The sequence below is a fragment of the Ochlerotatus camptorhynchus genome, unplaced genomic scaffold, assembly GCF_037179485.1.
Source record: "Ochlerotatus camptorhynchus isolate MF236.1 unplaced genomic scaffold, CSIRO-AGI_Acam_v1.1 ptg000040l, whole genome shotgun sequence".
NCBI lineage: Eukaryota > Metazoa > Arthropoda > Insecta > Diptera > Culicidae > Ochlerotatus > Ochlerotatus camptorhynchus.
Genome location: NW_027040531.1, coordinates 396,487 through 412,012, shown reverse-complemented (window position 1 = coordinate 412,012; position 15,526 = coordinate 396,487). Strand labels below are relative to the sequence as shown.

The following is a 15,526-nucleotide window of genomic DNA, read 5'->3' as shown; positions in this document are numbered from 1 at the left end:
GAATTTTGCGAACTTCAAGGTTAATCTAGTGATCTTCAAAGATCATGTATAAGGTGTCTGAGGTGACAAGTTACTTCATCAGGACAGCGAGTTACCTCACATCTCACACTACGCAGAATAGGACTGAAGTTAAAATCTCTGCAGTATGCATAGCCTCTCTGAAGTTTACAGGAAATTTGTAAGAGTACTCGAATGTTTGTAAAACCACAGACATCCCAAGTAGCATTTCTTGTTTTATTGCACTCTATTAGTGGTTATTGAGATCAATTTTATAAAACCGCCAATAAAATTAATAGCTCCAGCACAACCTTTTGATAACCGCTATAAGATCGTCATACAGCTTAGTGGATCACTCTAGATAAGGTTCATAAAGCATGTTTGAGAATCACAATAAAACTGTCTTAAAACCTTTTGTCAGAAAGCCTCATACTCTACAAAAGGTTCTCATAGCCTCTATAAGAGTAATATTGTATCCAAGAAGTTTTATTACGCTTTGGTGAAAATCAGTTATAAAGCCAATTTAATTTTTATTGGCTTCAAAGCAACCGCCATAAATCAGCTTGTTGTTGTTCTGTTCTGCTGAAACTTTTTTTTTTCCAAATGGAAATCTTTAGCGGTAAAAATAGGTTTGAGTGTTGGTGTCAAGATCACCATGCAATCAATTTTGTTTCATGGCGACATTAGTGAAAATCTTATTACTTTTTAGAAGTTCCAAAACATATGCGCTTGAAATGTTATCGTGTATATTGAGATAATATGAGCGTTAAATAAATGCGCCTCCAAAATAATTCAAGTTAACAAAAAAGATTGTTTCAGAAATCAAAAGACTTTGATGGAATCACCTTAATTTTACAGAAAATAGATCTCAATACATAAATTCATACCAAAGCACACTGGAAATCATTTCGGATCTCTTATTTAGCCATTATTTTATTGAAATTTCTTGGATTTTATTCCAAGGCTAATGTCATTTTCATAATGACAATATGGCGACAGAGGACTGCAGGCAAGAAAAACACCAAGCGCAATTTCTTAAAATGTCTAATGCTTACATTGCACACTGGGTCAGGAATGCAACCTAGCGGAGCAAAATTAATAACTCCGAAACGAAGCATTTTCGCGATTTGGTGTCTTGGGCAAAATTTCTCGTCATAATAAGGACCATCTATTGACATAAACAAATAGTTCAAAACTCTTCCGCAAAGATGGTGCCACAATCTAACTTCTTTCTCTGACGTTTTGGAGACTTGATGTCTTGGGCAAAGTTGTTTATCTTGACAAAATGAACAGCTCTTTCAAAACGTCAGAGAAAGAAGTTAGATTGTGACACCATCTTTGCGGAAGAGTTTTGAACTATTTGTTTATGTCAATAGATGGTCCTTATTATGACGAGAAATTTTGCCGAAGACACCAAGTCGCGGAAATGCTTCGTTTCGGAGTTATTAATTTTGCTCCGCTAGGTTGCATTCCTGGCCCAGTGTGCATAGGATGAAAGCAGAACAGAAAAGCATAATGCATGATTTTATTACGAGAACTGTTCTCTTTTTACAACACGCTAACTTGAAAGTACTCATTAATGAGTAAAAAAAGACCCATTTTGAAGAAAAGTGGCTTAACTCATTAATGATCAAACAATTTTACCCATTAATGAGTATCTGTTACCCATTAATGATTAACAATTACTCATTAATGGGTAACAGATACTCATTAATGGGTAAAAAATTTACTCATTTAATGAGTTAAGCCACTTTTCTTCAAAATGGGTCTTTTTCAACAATTAATGGGTACTTTCAAGTTAGCGTGAAGAGCAATTCAAGCTGAACTTTGCATTAGGTCCTAAGTAACATTGATCGATTCTCTTCGTCGACTTTCTCTTTCGTTAATAACTTATTCACAGAACCGTTTCTTGATGTGTTTGTTGTATTGGATGATAGATAAAAGCTTCTTTTATCGATTTATGTGCTGAAAATACCTGGGAATGTCTTTACATGACCGTGGGGATGCAAAGAGAAAGTCGACGAAGAGAATCTGTCAAAATTACTTAGGACCTAATGCAATGTTCAGCTTGAATTCAATTTTTTATTTGAGGGCAAATGTATATTCCTATTCTAAGGGTGCAATCGATGAGTTTTACAAACATTTAGATAAGTTTTGAATGGTACATTAACCTTTATGAAAAGTTATGCGTGATTTCAACCTTTTTGCCCTAGGACTGTCACCATTGTATATGCGAACGAGAACGGAAGAATCATGGAGATTTCTGACGTTTTTCTTACGCACACTACGTCGCGTATACGTATACACGAAATGTTTTCATGCTCATGCCAACAATTTTGTTGATTTTCTTTGCGCTCCGCTTGGAAGTACCGGAAAGTTTTGATTCTTTTCTATGTTTTAAAAATAAACCACCTATTTACATTTCTGACAAATTGCAACTGAATGCTTATAATTGTTTAAAATAACTGTTTCATGGCCAACAAGTTTTATTGCGCTTACTTATAAAGCAATAAAAGGATTTATTTTTTGGTTTTATAAGGGCAATTAATATTACTTTTTTTTTATACTTCAGAGCAATCATAAAACCTTTCATAAGTGAAAATAGCATAAGCATCAGTTGGTTTTTAATTAGTTTTATAGGGGTTTTGTAGATAGCTATAAGAATGTTTCATGACTTGCATTGTATATGACCGTCATAAAGCTGTAGGTAATGGTTGCAGCTGCAATAAAACCTTTATAAATTTTGAATATAGCCAAGCAGCTCTAGATTTGTTACTTGGGATCTTCAGAACGAACAGGACTTTCTTAGGGTAGCAGAGCTTAGCTGAAGTTCGCAGTACTTCTCTGAAGTTATCTTAGGTTCTCTCTGAACTTCTATGATGTTTGCAAAACAGTTTTGAGATGTTCAGTGTAATTTAGAGAGCTCTACTGACGCTATTTGAAGTTCGTTGAGCTCACCTGAGTTTTCCAGAACTTCTATGAAATTTATCTTTTTTTTTTCTGCTAATTGCAGATTGATGAATTAAGAGAAGCTGGAAATCGATTGAACGATTGGACTTATAAAAGAAGTAGGTTTTGCAACTTGGTATGCAGAGAAAATTTGGTGAATAGTTGGGGAAGGTTGGAAAATACGAGCTTGTGGGTGAATATGAAGATGTTGGAGAATATGATGTACAGTTGGTTTGCGACTATTAATAGCTTGGAGACGATGTTGGGGTGATACCGGACTTTTTTGTAACTGACGTAAGGGTGAGTACTTGCTAGTGACTTAAGGGTGAGTGTTTTCGACTGGTTGGAAAATCACAGAGACTCGTTGAAGAGTACGCAAGAGAGGCGCCACCTGCAGCTCATGACGATGCAAGTCTGTTCGATTAAGGGTGGGTTTCGTGGTTGTGCGGTTAGCGGCGTCACCCATCGTTCCGGCGTATTGCGAGAGCCACAGCGCAACCCGAAAATTTCCCACTGGGCTACTGGGTGTTATTTGTTGTCCTTTGTCTAGTGTTGAGTGGTTCAGTCTGTGCAACCTCTGGTTGAAGACGGTGTCAAATGGATAAGCTTTGGATCTAGCTGAAAAATGTCCGGTGGCATCAATGTATGTCAATGCATGGACTCTCAATATGGCTTCCACTGATCGGTTTACTTCCTCGAGAACTACGAATCATTTCCAAGATGGTCAATGTAGCCGTGGACTCTCAATCACTGTTCGAGTTTTGAAAAATTTTGCAGTTTGAAATATCACATGATGAATTTTAATTCTTGTCAAAAATAGGTCACTTCTCAGGGGGTATTGGAGCATGTTCGGCATGGCTAAAGTGACCGAGGACCAGTCATGGCATGATCATTAGCAAATTCATATTTTTCCGCTCCCATACGCTCTCAATATCACGCGCAATTTTGACTGAAATGTTGCGGTCTTCATCAACGTTGTTCAGCTGGATACCAAACAAACATTGGAAGCAAGATAAGAGCTTATTCAGGCAAGAATATGCTTCTTCAGCTATAAAATTGCTTACTCAGCCTTAAATCAGCTCAAATTGTTTGTTGGGTAAGGCCTATTGGATGGTGAACAGCGCATTTACTCACTTGCTCTAACTTGAAAGCTCAACTAGATAGAAGGTAGCTGTTTTTAGCGAATTTATTCAGATTTATTAGACCTATTGGATGGTGCACAGTTATGCGCTTATAGGAATTTCGGCCACTGTAGTTCTGCAACATACAGATTTGTGATGTCAGGTGCACTTTGATGTCTAAAGTTGTTTTGCCATTACATTAGTAAGTCTCCGAAAGTTGGGTGAACATGTTTGGAACCTAATTATGAATAATAAAGGAACTGTTTTTAATTAAAAAAATCTTAATTTTATTTATTTTGGATTTCAATTTCTGAGCTACATATTTATTTTGTTATTCATATATTATTGAATGGAGCAGCAAAAAAAAAAAAATATCTCATAGTCCTACGTACCTTTAACTTTTTTTAAAATCTCATTGATTTTTTTGTCATGACAAAATGTGACAGAGCTGTGACCATCACAATTACTAGCTCATTTATTGATATCATTGTTACTTGTCCGCGGAAATCTTAAACATGTATTAACTCTACCGATTACCTACTGTTGCTTGCCTAAATTAATCAAAATCAGTTAGAAATGATGATGTCAAAGATGATGAGTGCTTGATCATTGGGCAATTACAAGAAAGCTCATGGTAGGTAGTTTCGTCTCGTGATGGTGAGAGAACCTGTTTTTTCACTGACACGAGACAGTCGTTATATTCACCAGCACTGATATTGGGTTTTCACCCGATACGATGTTTCATAGCTTTTTCATTCCTAATCCTGGTATTTTTTGTTCAGATATAGGGTTAACTACCCCATTTCCGGCCTATTAAGCACAACCCTCACTTAGTCTTTCTTAATCGAGCATAGTTTAGCACCAAACGGAATGTTATTATTACAGATGACTTCCAAATTTATTTTCCTTTCCATATGTACCGTTAAAGGGCGAACACGAAATTATTGCGACACCGAAAATGTCATGCCAATTTTCTTATAATGTTTAGAATCAAACCAAAATTTTAGGGTAGTTTTATACATATATTTACTTCAAAAATCAAAAGAAAAGTTAATCGATGGAGCCTTGAGCGTAAAATTGAACGCATTTTCGCTTGATGCCCTCCATCAAAGTCTTTACAGTGTCATCCGGTACCAGTTTCTCAGTTTTTATTTCCATTTTCTTAACATGTCCTTCTCGTCTTTGACTGTCTTCTTGCTCTTCCGAAGTTCCCGCTTCATTATTGCCCAGTACTGCTCCACCGGGCGCAGCTCCGTACAGTTTGGCGGATTCATGTCCTTTGCAACAAAATGGACAGAATTGACCTCATACCACTCCAGGACACTTTTAAAATAGTGGCATGATGCCAAATCTGGCCAAAATAGCGGACCTTCGTCGTGCTGCTGCAAGAACGACAAAAGGCGCTTCTCGAGGCACTCAGATTTGTAGATCTCACCATTTACTGTGCCCTTTGTCACGAAAGGCTCACTCCTCAGTCCGCAAGAGCAGATGGCCTGCCAAATGAGAAATTTGGAGGCGAACTTCGACATTTTCTTCTTCTTAAATTTGTCGTCCACATCGAACTTGCTCTTGCCGGTGAAAAACTCCAACCCCGGAATTTGCTTAAAATCAGCTTTTATATACGTTTCGTCGTCCATCACACAGCAGCCATATTTTGTCAGCATCTTCTCGTAGAGCTTCCGTGCCCGAGTTTTAGCCGTCGATTGTTGCCGCTCATCGCGGTTTGGGAAGTTCTGTACCTTGTATGTATGTAGTCCAGCTCTCTTCTTTGCATTCTGGACGTAGCTCTGCGACATGCCGATCTTTTTAGCCAAATCACGGATTGAGACGTTGGGATTTGCTTTAATCATCCGCTTCACCTTTCCCTCCGTCTTTTTGTTCTCCGGTCCCGGTTTTCTTCCAGCTCCTTTGCCGTGGTCCAACGTCAACCGCTCCTGGAACCGCTTCAACACTCTGGAGACGGTTGAATGATGCATGTTCTACATTTTTCCCAACTGCCGGTGCGACAGGTCAGGAAATTCCAGGTGTTTGGAAAGAATTTGTTCTCTCAACTCGCGTTGGTTCACCTCCATTTTCGTTGAATCAAAAAACACGACTTCGAGTTTGACAGCATGTACACAATACACATCAATGAGAAAGTGTGCAAAATTTGGTTGATTTTTACCGAATGGTAAAAAAGTTATGCCCTGTTGAATGTGTCGCAATAATTTCGTGTTCGCCCTTTAGTTGTGATAAGGGGTCGAGAAATATTCGTTTTGTGTTGAAAATGCAAAACTGCTTCTAGCGGCTCAACTTGGCCTACGGGTTTTTTTTGGGTCTATTAACCATTAAAACGCCATTGGGATTCTCTTTGGCCTATCGAACGGAAAAAAGTGAATTGGCGTGCGCCTTTTGTACACTTCAAGTGACCCTTTTGTTTTCGATATATTATTTTACGTTCTTCAACACTTCGGCTTGCAGTTATTGAATAAAAGCATTGTACCAAACGTTTGTTTGACACGTTCACGCCGAAACCATATCAATTTTGTGCTCGATAGGCCGGGAATGGGCGATTAGGCCGAAGTAGATTTTTCCCCTACTAGTTTAAATGCTGAACTAGGAATGCTGCCTGTTGAAGTCCACATTGAGCGTTCAACCCCAAGGGGCATTTTGGACTATCTTCCTAAAGGGTGTCCACGATGAAATTGCCACACACAAAATTGATTCGCAAAATTCGAGTTTTCATCCGATTGCCATCAAATTTTCAGGGATTGAGAAATAACTATTAAACTTCATTTTACCATTTTACTCGTATTTTATTTACAGTCCATACGCAAATGCCCGCACCTTGGCCTTAACCCCGGCCATAAGATTCTGCATAACCTGTGAATCAACCGTTTTTTGCATGTAAACCCATACTTTCTTCAGTTCCTCGACTGTCTTCACTACCTTAGGTCGTTTAAGAAGGTGCTGCTTCATAATCGCCCAATACTTCTCGATGGGGCGGAGCTCCGGAGTGTTGGGAGGGTTGAATATATTCGGCACGAAATTGACCTTATTGTCCGCATACCACTTCAGCACGTCCTTGGAGTAGTGGCATGAGGCCAAATCCGGCCAGAAGATTGTTGGGACGTTGTGGGCCTTCAGGAGAGGACTCTTTTATGTACACCTGTCCGTTCATCGTGTCCTGGGTCACGAAAGGTGCACTCCGCTTCCCGCACGTGCAGATGGCTTGCCAAACCAGGAATTTCTTCGCAAATTTGGACATCTTCTGAGTGCGGACATGCTCCGGAACGCTGAACTTATCCTTGGCCGTGAAAAACAGGTTGCCGGGGATCTGTTTGAAGTCGGCCTTCACATATGTTTCGTCGTCCATGATGCAGCATTCAACTTTCGTCAGCATGTTGAGGTACAACTTCCTGGCACGGGTTTTGGCGGACTTGTTCTGCTTCTCGTCGCGATTAGGGGCCTTTTGTACCTTGAACGTTCGAAGCCCAGCCTTAGTTTTGGCCTTCTGGACAAAACTTCGGCTTAGGTGCAGCTTCTTAGCCACATCCCTAACGGAGGCGTTCGGATTTCGGTTGAAGGCCCCAACTACGCGGTTGTGATTTTTGGTGTTGTACGGAATACTTTTTCCTTCCTTTCTGGGCTTCCGATCGGTGGTCAACCGTTCCTCGAACCGCTTAATCACTCGCGACACCGTGGAATTCGCGATTCCCAACGTTTTAGCGATGGAACGATGCAAGAGATCCTTGTTCTCGTGATGAATGCGCAAGATTTTATCACGCACGAGCTGTTCTTTCGACTCCATTTCCGCGAGTTTTGATCACAGGACTTTAAAACTTGCAGGATGTAAATAATGCACTATGAACTAAATCCACCCAAATTTTCATTAAATTCTACCCAACGGTTAAAAAGTTAGAGCAATTTCATAGTGTGGCAATTTCATCGTGGACACCCTTTACATTTTATTGACAGACTTTATCCCCGACAAAACGCAATTTGTTTTGCAAAAACCGATTGTCAATCGATTTTTTAACAGCTAAATGAATTTTGAAAATTATCCAGCCCAAGAAGGCTACTGAATGTATCGACATTTTTATTCACCCTTATAGAAAACCAATACTTGCCTTTATTGCGTCAAAGGACACTTTTCGAAGCTGGCTCAAGAAGGACTATATATATTTTATAATAAACAATTAAACCCACTGCAATGCCACACTCTAATTCACTCCATTGATTTTCAATTTCAGATCGAATGCAGTGAATCGTCATCAACGATCAATTTAGCGAAACATGCAGAGTAGAACGAGCAACAAGCAACAATAATACCACCATCTATATAAAAAAGCTGAGCCAGGCAAACGTGAAAAATATCGCACATCAAACATCGTGTTGACACCCGAAATAAAAAAAAAAAGCGAGAGTGACAAAAAAAAAATCCTGCGGCCAACATTCGGTATTCCAATGTGCGTTTTCATTCGATGCAACACATCCGGTGACAGTGGCTGCAGATCCACCACCACAACTTGCTGCAGCAGCAACATCTCCGACGTCAAAACTGATAGCAGCAGCAGCATCGACCCTAGGGTGATAATTAGCGTCGGAAATATCGGACCCAGCGGAAATAGTTGTTGCTGGAGACTCAGCAGTCATCACGGTCGGTGGCAGAGCAGTAGAATCGATTGGAGTTCACGCTTCCATCGACTATTGCCGGGCCGGGTTGGATTACTAGGGAATGGGTCTGGTTTGGAATCATGAAAATTCGACCATTCGGAAACGATTGCTATGCGAACCGGAACAACAACAGCTACCACGACGGAATCATCACCGGTGGACGGCGTAATAGATCAATCGGTGCATTATTTCGAGAGAAACTGAAAGGGTCACGCTCGGAATAATCGTTTCACTAAAGTCACAGAAATTGCCTAAAGGCGGATAAGTTACTTATGCCGCATAGGAGAAACACATACAGACTACAAGGCACTACTACCGTAGATTTTCGATACTAGCACAGAACGCAGGCTCACAAGGTCTTGGGTCTGTCTCGAACTTACAAAGCACACAAATCGTACTGCCACGCTTCGATCCGTCTAGGCAACTTGGAATTGGTCCCCGGATCTCTACGCCTTAAGGAGACATACACACACAAACACGCTCATAGCCCATTGCTAACATCCTACTGGTTCAGTTTTCGTGAATCAAGTATAAGAAGCAGGAGTTCGCTCACGCACGGAAAATTTCGCACTAGAATACGGTGACGTCTCGGGAAAGATCAGCACCAAAGTGAGCAAGAAGAGAGCAAAAGTCTTGTGGAGAAGGTAATCTTGGAAAAATTCGCATTAACTTCTACCACGTTCGGTCACTGTCCAAAACTTCACACCGAAGCTGGGCTCGAAAGCAGAATCGAAGCACAAATTGGACATCATGCGATTAAAAAACTCTCACTCTCTACCGATAATCTTAAACGCAGAAGCCGTTTGAGAGTTGTATAGTAAACCTTAATTGGATTAAAAAGTAATTGATATTGATTAATAGTAAACGCAAGAGACAAGAATAGTATATTACTCGTAAAGATTGAAAAAAATAAAGTTTCATAAACAAAGACAAGTTTGCTGCAATTCAATAATAATAATATCAATAGTACTTTAACAAATTTTCAACAAATTGAATTAATATTAATAAAAAAAAATAACCATAAAGGAACAGGAAGTTTAATCCATCTTAATAATAAAGCAAAAAAAAAAACAAGTTCGAATAATATGTTTGGAAAACTCAATAATAAACAGAGAAACTTATCAATGAAAAATAAACATCAACTAATAGCATATTGTTATTAAAAGTATATAAACCAACCAAAAAAATCGATTCATCACTACTTAAGGACAAGTACTAATATCAGTAGCGTAAACTAACAAATTTGATAAAACCCAAAAACAACCGGCATCGACGGAAAAGAAAAAAACAACCAACAAGCAACCACTCCGGTGAAAAAAAAAAAACGAAATATCACAAAAGGATTTAGAGGAACAATCACCAACTACTAGTAGCTAACAGTAGGCAACAAAGAACAACAACAACAACAACAGCAACAATAACATCAACAACAACTACTACTACTAGAGCAATCCTGCAACACTGACTCGAAAGAAGAAAAAGAAAAAGCGGAAATCGTAGTTCAGAGAAGTCTCTCTCTCTTTCTCTCTTTTTCACAACTTCGCCATTCATCATCATCGTCACTGTCGTCGTCGTCGTTGGTCGTCATCAAGTCGTTTCATTGTCGTCGTCGTCATCGTCGTCATAGTCGTTACTACGCTGTCACCAACAACGTGGCAACAACAGCAACAACAAAAGCAACTATAAAACCGGAATGAAGAAGATTCTGGTGATCGTGATCAAGATGATCAAAATGATCTCCAAGATCATCATGCTCAGCCGGTATCACAACTTCCGGTGCTACAAGCAGCTGCGGCTGTACAAGTGGATTATCGTGTTAATGCTGGTGGCGAACTCGGTGATGGGTGAGTACCTAAATTCATGATTTTTTCAGGATCTGTAGATATTTGTATTATATATTGCATCGAATCCTTAGTTTTCCAAAAAAAAAAAAGAATAGCAGGAAGATTTTGATGGAACATTGTGGCCTCGATGATAAAAGTTCATTAAGAAACAAATGCAAAGAACCATGGTGAGAACTTTAGCCTATTTGATTGAGGTAGTTTTATGAAGTTGAGTAGTTTTAAATCTAATTAGATAAATCTAACAATTTTCGAAACCATCCGGCTGCCATTTCATAATGACATATTTTTTAAATCAACTTGAACCTTAAGTTTAACGAACCGTTCCAGAATTGTTTGAGGTTATTCTTAATTAGATACATTTAACTAGGCGTTTCGTGGAGTTCATCTCATAGCGGATTCCTGTACCCAGATCCTGATAGCTCTACATTTCACGCAGGAGCTATTAGCCTTCTCGACAACTACAGCGCAGCGACGCTTTCTCAAATTAACCATGTAGTTAACGAAAATGGTCGTAGTTTGGACCTCTGCTTCGTGAGCAGACAGGACAGGGCTCCATCAATTCCTCGGCTCTTTGTGCACTAATTAAGCTAGTTCCACATCACCCTCCTCTAATTGTCACTGCTGAGGACAAACTCGTGCGTGATTTCGACGACTATCCTGCTTCGGTTTCTTATGACTTCCGCAAAGCTGACCACCGTAGCATCATAGATGCTACGCTTGTCTAGCATGTTATGGGAGAACATCCTTGATCCAGATGACGTTGAGGCTGCACCGCAAACCTTTTCACATGTCTTGGCATATGTCATTGACAGACACGTCCCGAAAAGAACTCACCACAAAGTGTCTCACCCTTCCTGGCAGACGAGAGAGCTATGTAGGTCGAAGTCAATCAAGAGAAACTACATTATGTGAGGCTGAATCACATGTACCAGCGAGTCAGTCGTGAATGCTTTTCAAGTTTCCAACGAGGCATCCAGCGCAAACTTAAGCTACACCCAAAATCCTTTTGGAACTACGTGAACGAGCAACGCAGGGAATCCATCGTCTATGGAATTCAACGGAGAAGTTGCTGCCACCGTTCAGGATATATGCCACCTTTTTTCCGAAAAGTTTGCCAGTGTATTCACTAATGAGATACTAACTGACGACCATATTAACCTGGCTGCTAGGAACGTTCCAGTAAATTATCAAACTCTGGGTGCATTTGATGTTAATGCAGAAATGATTTCTAAGGCCGCGACTCTGCTCAAGTCATCCTTCAATCCTGGACCTGATGGAGTTCCATCTGTATTTTTGAAGAGACATATTGTTAGCTTGTTAATTCCACTTCTTCACCTGTTCCGAATGTCTCTCTCCAGCGGCATATTTCCATCTTGCTGCATCCTTCCGTCCACAAAAAAGGAAGGAAACGAGCTGTGGATAACTATCGAGGAATTACATCGTTAAGTGCCGTTTCGAAGCGATTCGATCTAGTGATTATGGAACCGTTGCTGTCCCATTGCAAGCAGTATTTGAGTGCTGATCAACATGGGTTTACTGTCGGCCGCTCTACAACCAACAATCTGCTGTGTCTTACGAAAGCATGTCGGATCGGGTTTAAACGGACTTTATTTATTCAGACCTATCCGCAGCATTCGACAAGTTGAACCATGCTATTCCGATTGCTAAACTCGGCAGGCTCGGTGTATGCGGTAATCTTTTGAGTTGGTTTCGATCATATCTTACCAGTCGGCAACTAAAGGTTGCCATAGGAGATTGCAGATCAGCTAGCTTCTTCGCCACATCAGGTATTCCTCAGGGAAGCCACATGGGACCGTTAATTTTTATACTGTACTTCAACGACGTGCATCTGGTCATCGAAGCTCCTCGGTTATCATATGGAGATGACCCCAAAATCTTCGTACGAATGTGCTCCATTGCTGACTGTCACTTTCTTCAACGACAACTGAATGTATTCGCTACTTGGTGCAGGTTAAACAGAATGGTAGTGAACCCAGCCAAATGCTCCGCTATTGCGTTCTCACAACAACAACCGATAATTTTTAGCTATGACCTGGTTGGCTCGACAATCAAACGCGTGAATCAGGTGAAAGACTTGGGTGCAATCTTGGATTCGCAGCTTTCATTCAAGCAACACATTGCATATGTTGTTGATAAGGCGTCAAGAACTTTAGGGTTCATTTTTAGGATAGCTAAAAACTTCACTAATATCTACTGTCTAAAATCTCTCTATTGTTCGCTTGTTCGATCGACGCTTGAGTGTTGTTCAGCGGTTTGGAACCCAAAATACAACAACGGTGCCGAGAGAATTGAATCTGTTCAACGTCACTCTCTTCGTTTTGCGTTGCGTAGATTGCCTTAGAATGATCCATTTCGAATACCCAGCTACGAAAGCCGGTGTCAACTTATCGACCTAGAACTTCTCCGGACCATTAGAGTGATGCAAAATTTAAAATTTTCGCTCCACAATACTTAAACGATTCCAAATCGGATCCTGACTAACCTCTCAAAATTTGAACCCATTTGGTGAGAAACTGAGATGGCACAAACTATTTGAAGTTTGTATGGGAATTACTATGGTAAAGCCAAGATTTTTGTTCATGTTAATCTAATAATTCACCATATCGGCCTGCTTCAAAAGCTTTCAACTGTACTTATTGGCAATTTTCCCAGCTTTAACTTTTCTCAAGACCACTTTTTGATTAAATGCAAGGATCGAAAGTTATCAATGGTTCAATGCGCTGATGTCTTATGATCATGCTCATTCAACTGCTCAGCAGGCAACATTGGTATTTCTGGGGCGTTGAATAGGACACAGAAATCATGGCTACTATGTCACACTGCATACTACAGTGTTGCCTACAGAGCAGCTGCTTGATCATGTCATAAGTTTACCAATCTCTTAAATAATTAATAACTTTTTCCGGTCTCGTTTTACATAGAAACGATCTTCAACAAAGTTGTAGCTGAGAAAGTTTTCTATAAGAATGGTTACACAACTGTGTCGCAGCTCAATATGGAAAAAGGCTAGAAGGCAATGAACAAAAAGTTGAGATTTCCCATAGTAATTTACATGTAAATTTCAAATGGCTTGTGCGAAGCCTGTTTCTAACCAAATGAGTTGTAACTATAAACTACCATTTTTAAATAAATCCCCATCTTGAAATTCAAATTGTCATTGCAATTGTAATGACATTTCTTTCAAATAGATCGAACATTTTATCAACGACCAGCTATCTTGAATCTCCGAATTTGAGGATCAGCCACCATTTCAGAATTAAAGTTTGGGTCATTTCGGGCTGAATTAAAGGATTAAAAACCGTTTTCACTCAAGTGCATACTATTCCTAATTTAAGAAAAAAAAAAACGAAACGAATTATTCTTCACGGTTTTAAAGGAATTCTCGAACTTTTCCTTTCATACTACTCATCAAGCGACGGACAACGGTCTCGTCCACTGTTTTGGCGATTTTATCCCACAAATTTTTCATCTGAGCTGCAATTTTACCTTCAGTTTCCTTTTCATAATTGCCCAGTAGTTTTCAAAAAGCCTGAACTGGGGACAATTGGGCGTTTTCGAGGATTTTCGGAACAAACTGAACTCCATTGCTATTGTACCATTGGTGTAGTTCCCGGCTGTATTGACAACTAGCAAGATCCGGCCAAACTGTCACCGGACCATCATGTGACTGGATGAAGGGTAGAATTCGCTTATGAAGACATTCGGTTTTGAAACCTCCGAGTTCATATTTTTCTCAGTGACGAAAACCTTTGTCTTCTGCCAGCAGCTGCAAATTTCTTCCTAGATCAAATATTTGCATGCGAATTTATCCGCAAAAACAAATTTGAATCTGCCAGGGTCACCTCCTTGGGCCTTTGCCTTGTAAAAGTTTGGTCCTGGAAGCTGTCCGAAGTCGGCCTTTACATAGGTTTCATAATCCATAACTTGTTCAGCAGATTGTAGTACAGCTTTCGCGTTCTAGCTACTGTATTCTGCTTGAATGATCGATTTGGTTGCATACTGTCTGTAAATTTTCGCGGGAACTAATTCACTGCACTGTACTACGGGCAGCATCAAACTGTTAACACAAATCGTGATCGGACACACCTGGGTTGCTTCTGATGGACCTTATGACCTTTCTATGGAGCTGAAGGTTGACAGTTCCACTCCGGCGTTTACCTTGAGGCTTCCGATTCGTCGTCAAGCTTGCCCTGTACGTTTTGAGCACGCGCCTAGGAAAATTCAACACTTAAGCCAGCTTGGACGCGGACCACGATGGATTTTTCAGGTGACTGCACGGTTTTTGACGTAGGACTACGTCTGTGATTTTTTTATGGGGGTACACTTTGTGAAAACCGAAAATGGAACATGCAACAAAATTGTGAAAGATTTTGAACGTTAATAACTCAGCTGCTCCTGGACCAATTTCAATAATTCTATCACCAATCGATTAGAAATATTTCTACGCATCTGTTCAATTTAAGACTTTATCGTTTTTCAAATTGTCATTATTGACAATTGCACGAATGTTGTTGCTATGATAACTAAAATTATCACCGATTGCCTGCAAAAAGCGGCTTCCCTAACCAGATTTGGAAAAGATCGCGATATTTCACGAAGTTCACCAAGGGAAAAGTTCGCGAGTCATAGTGAGTTTTGGTGAACTTTTCCAACACTGTCCCTAACACAGATTTTATGTTTATTCAATCACCGCGATGTGAGTGGTGGTGTTCTTCAGTACACAACAAAAGGCTCCCCGCAAGCTAGCTATGAAGGCTACCCTCAACCGCTGATCGGATTCAGTCCACTCACCGTGGGTGGTGGTTAGACTGATGCAAAATTTGACTTTTTCGCTCCGCAGTGCTCAAACGGTTCCAAATCGGGTCCTGATTAGCCCCCCAAACTTACAACTCATTTGGTTTGAAACAGACTTCGCACAAGCCATTTGAAGTTTACATG

General features: G+C 40.1%; 1 protein-coding gene across 1 annotated transcript in view; it reads left to right on the top strand.

The window, feature by feature from the left end:
- Positions 1-15,526, top strand: part of LOC135713013 (neuronal acetylcholine receptor subunit alpha-7-like) — a 382,027-nt gene that overhangs the window by 54,950 nt on the left and 311,551 nt on the right. The window contains exon 2 of the mRNA XM_065236096.1: positions 8,300-10,567. Coding sequence (XP_065092168.1) covers positions 10,417-10,567 — 151 coding nt within the window. The 5' untranslated portion in view covers positions 8,300-10,416. The remainder of the gene's footprint in view (positions 1-8,299; positions 10,568-15,526) is intronic.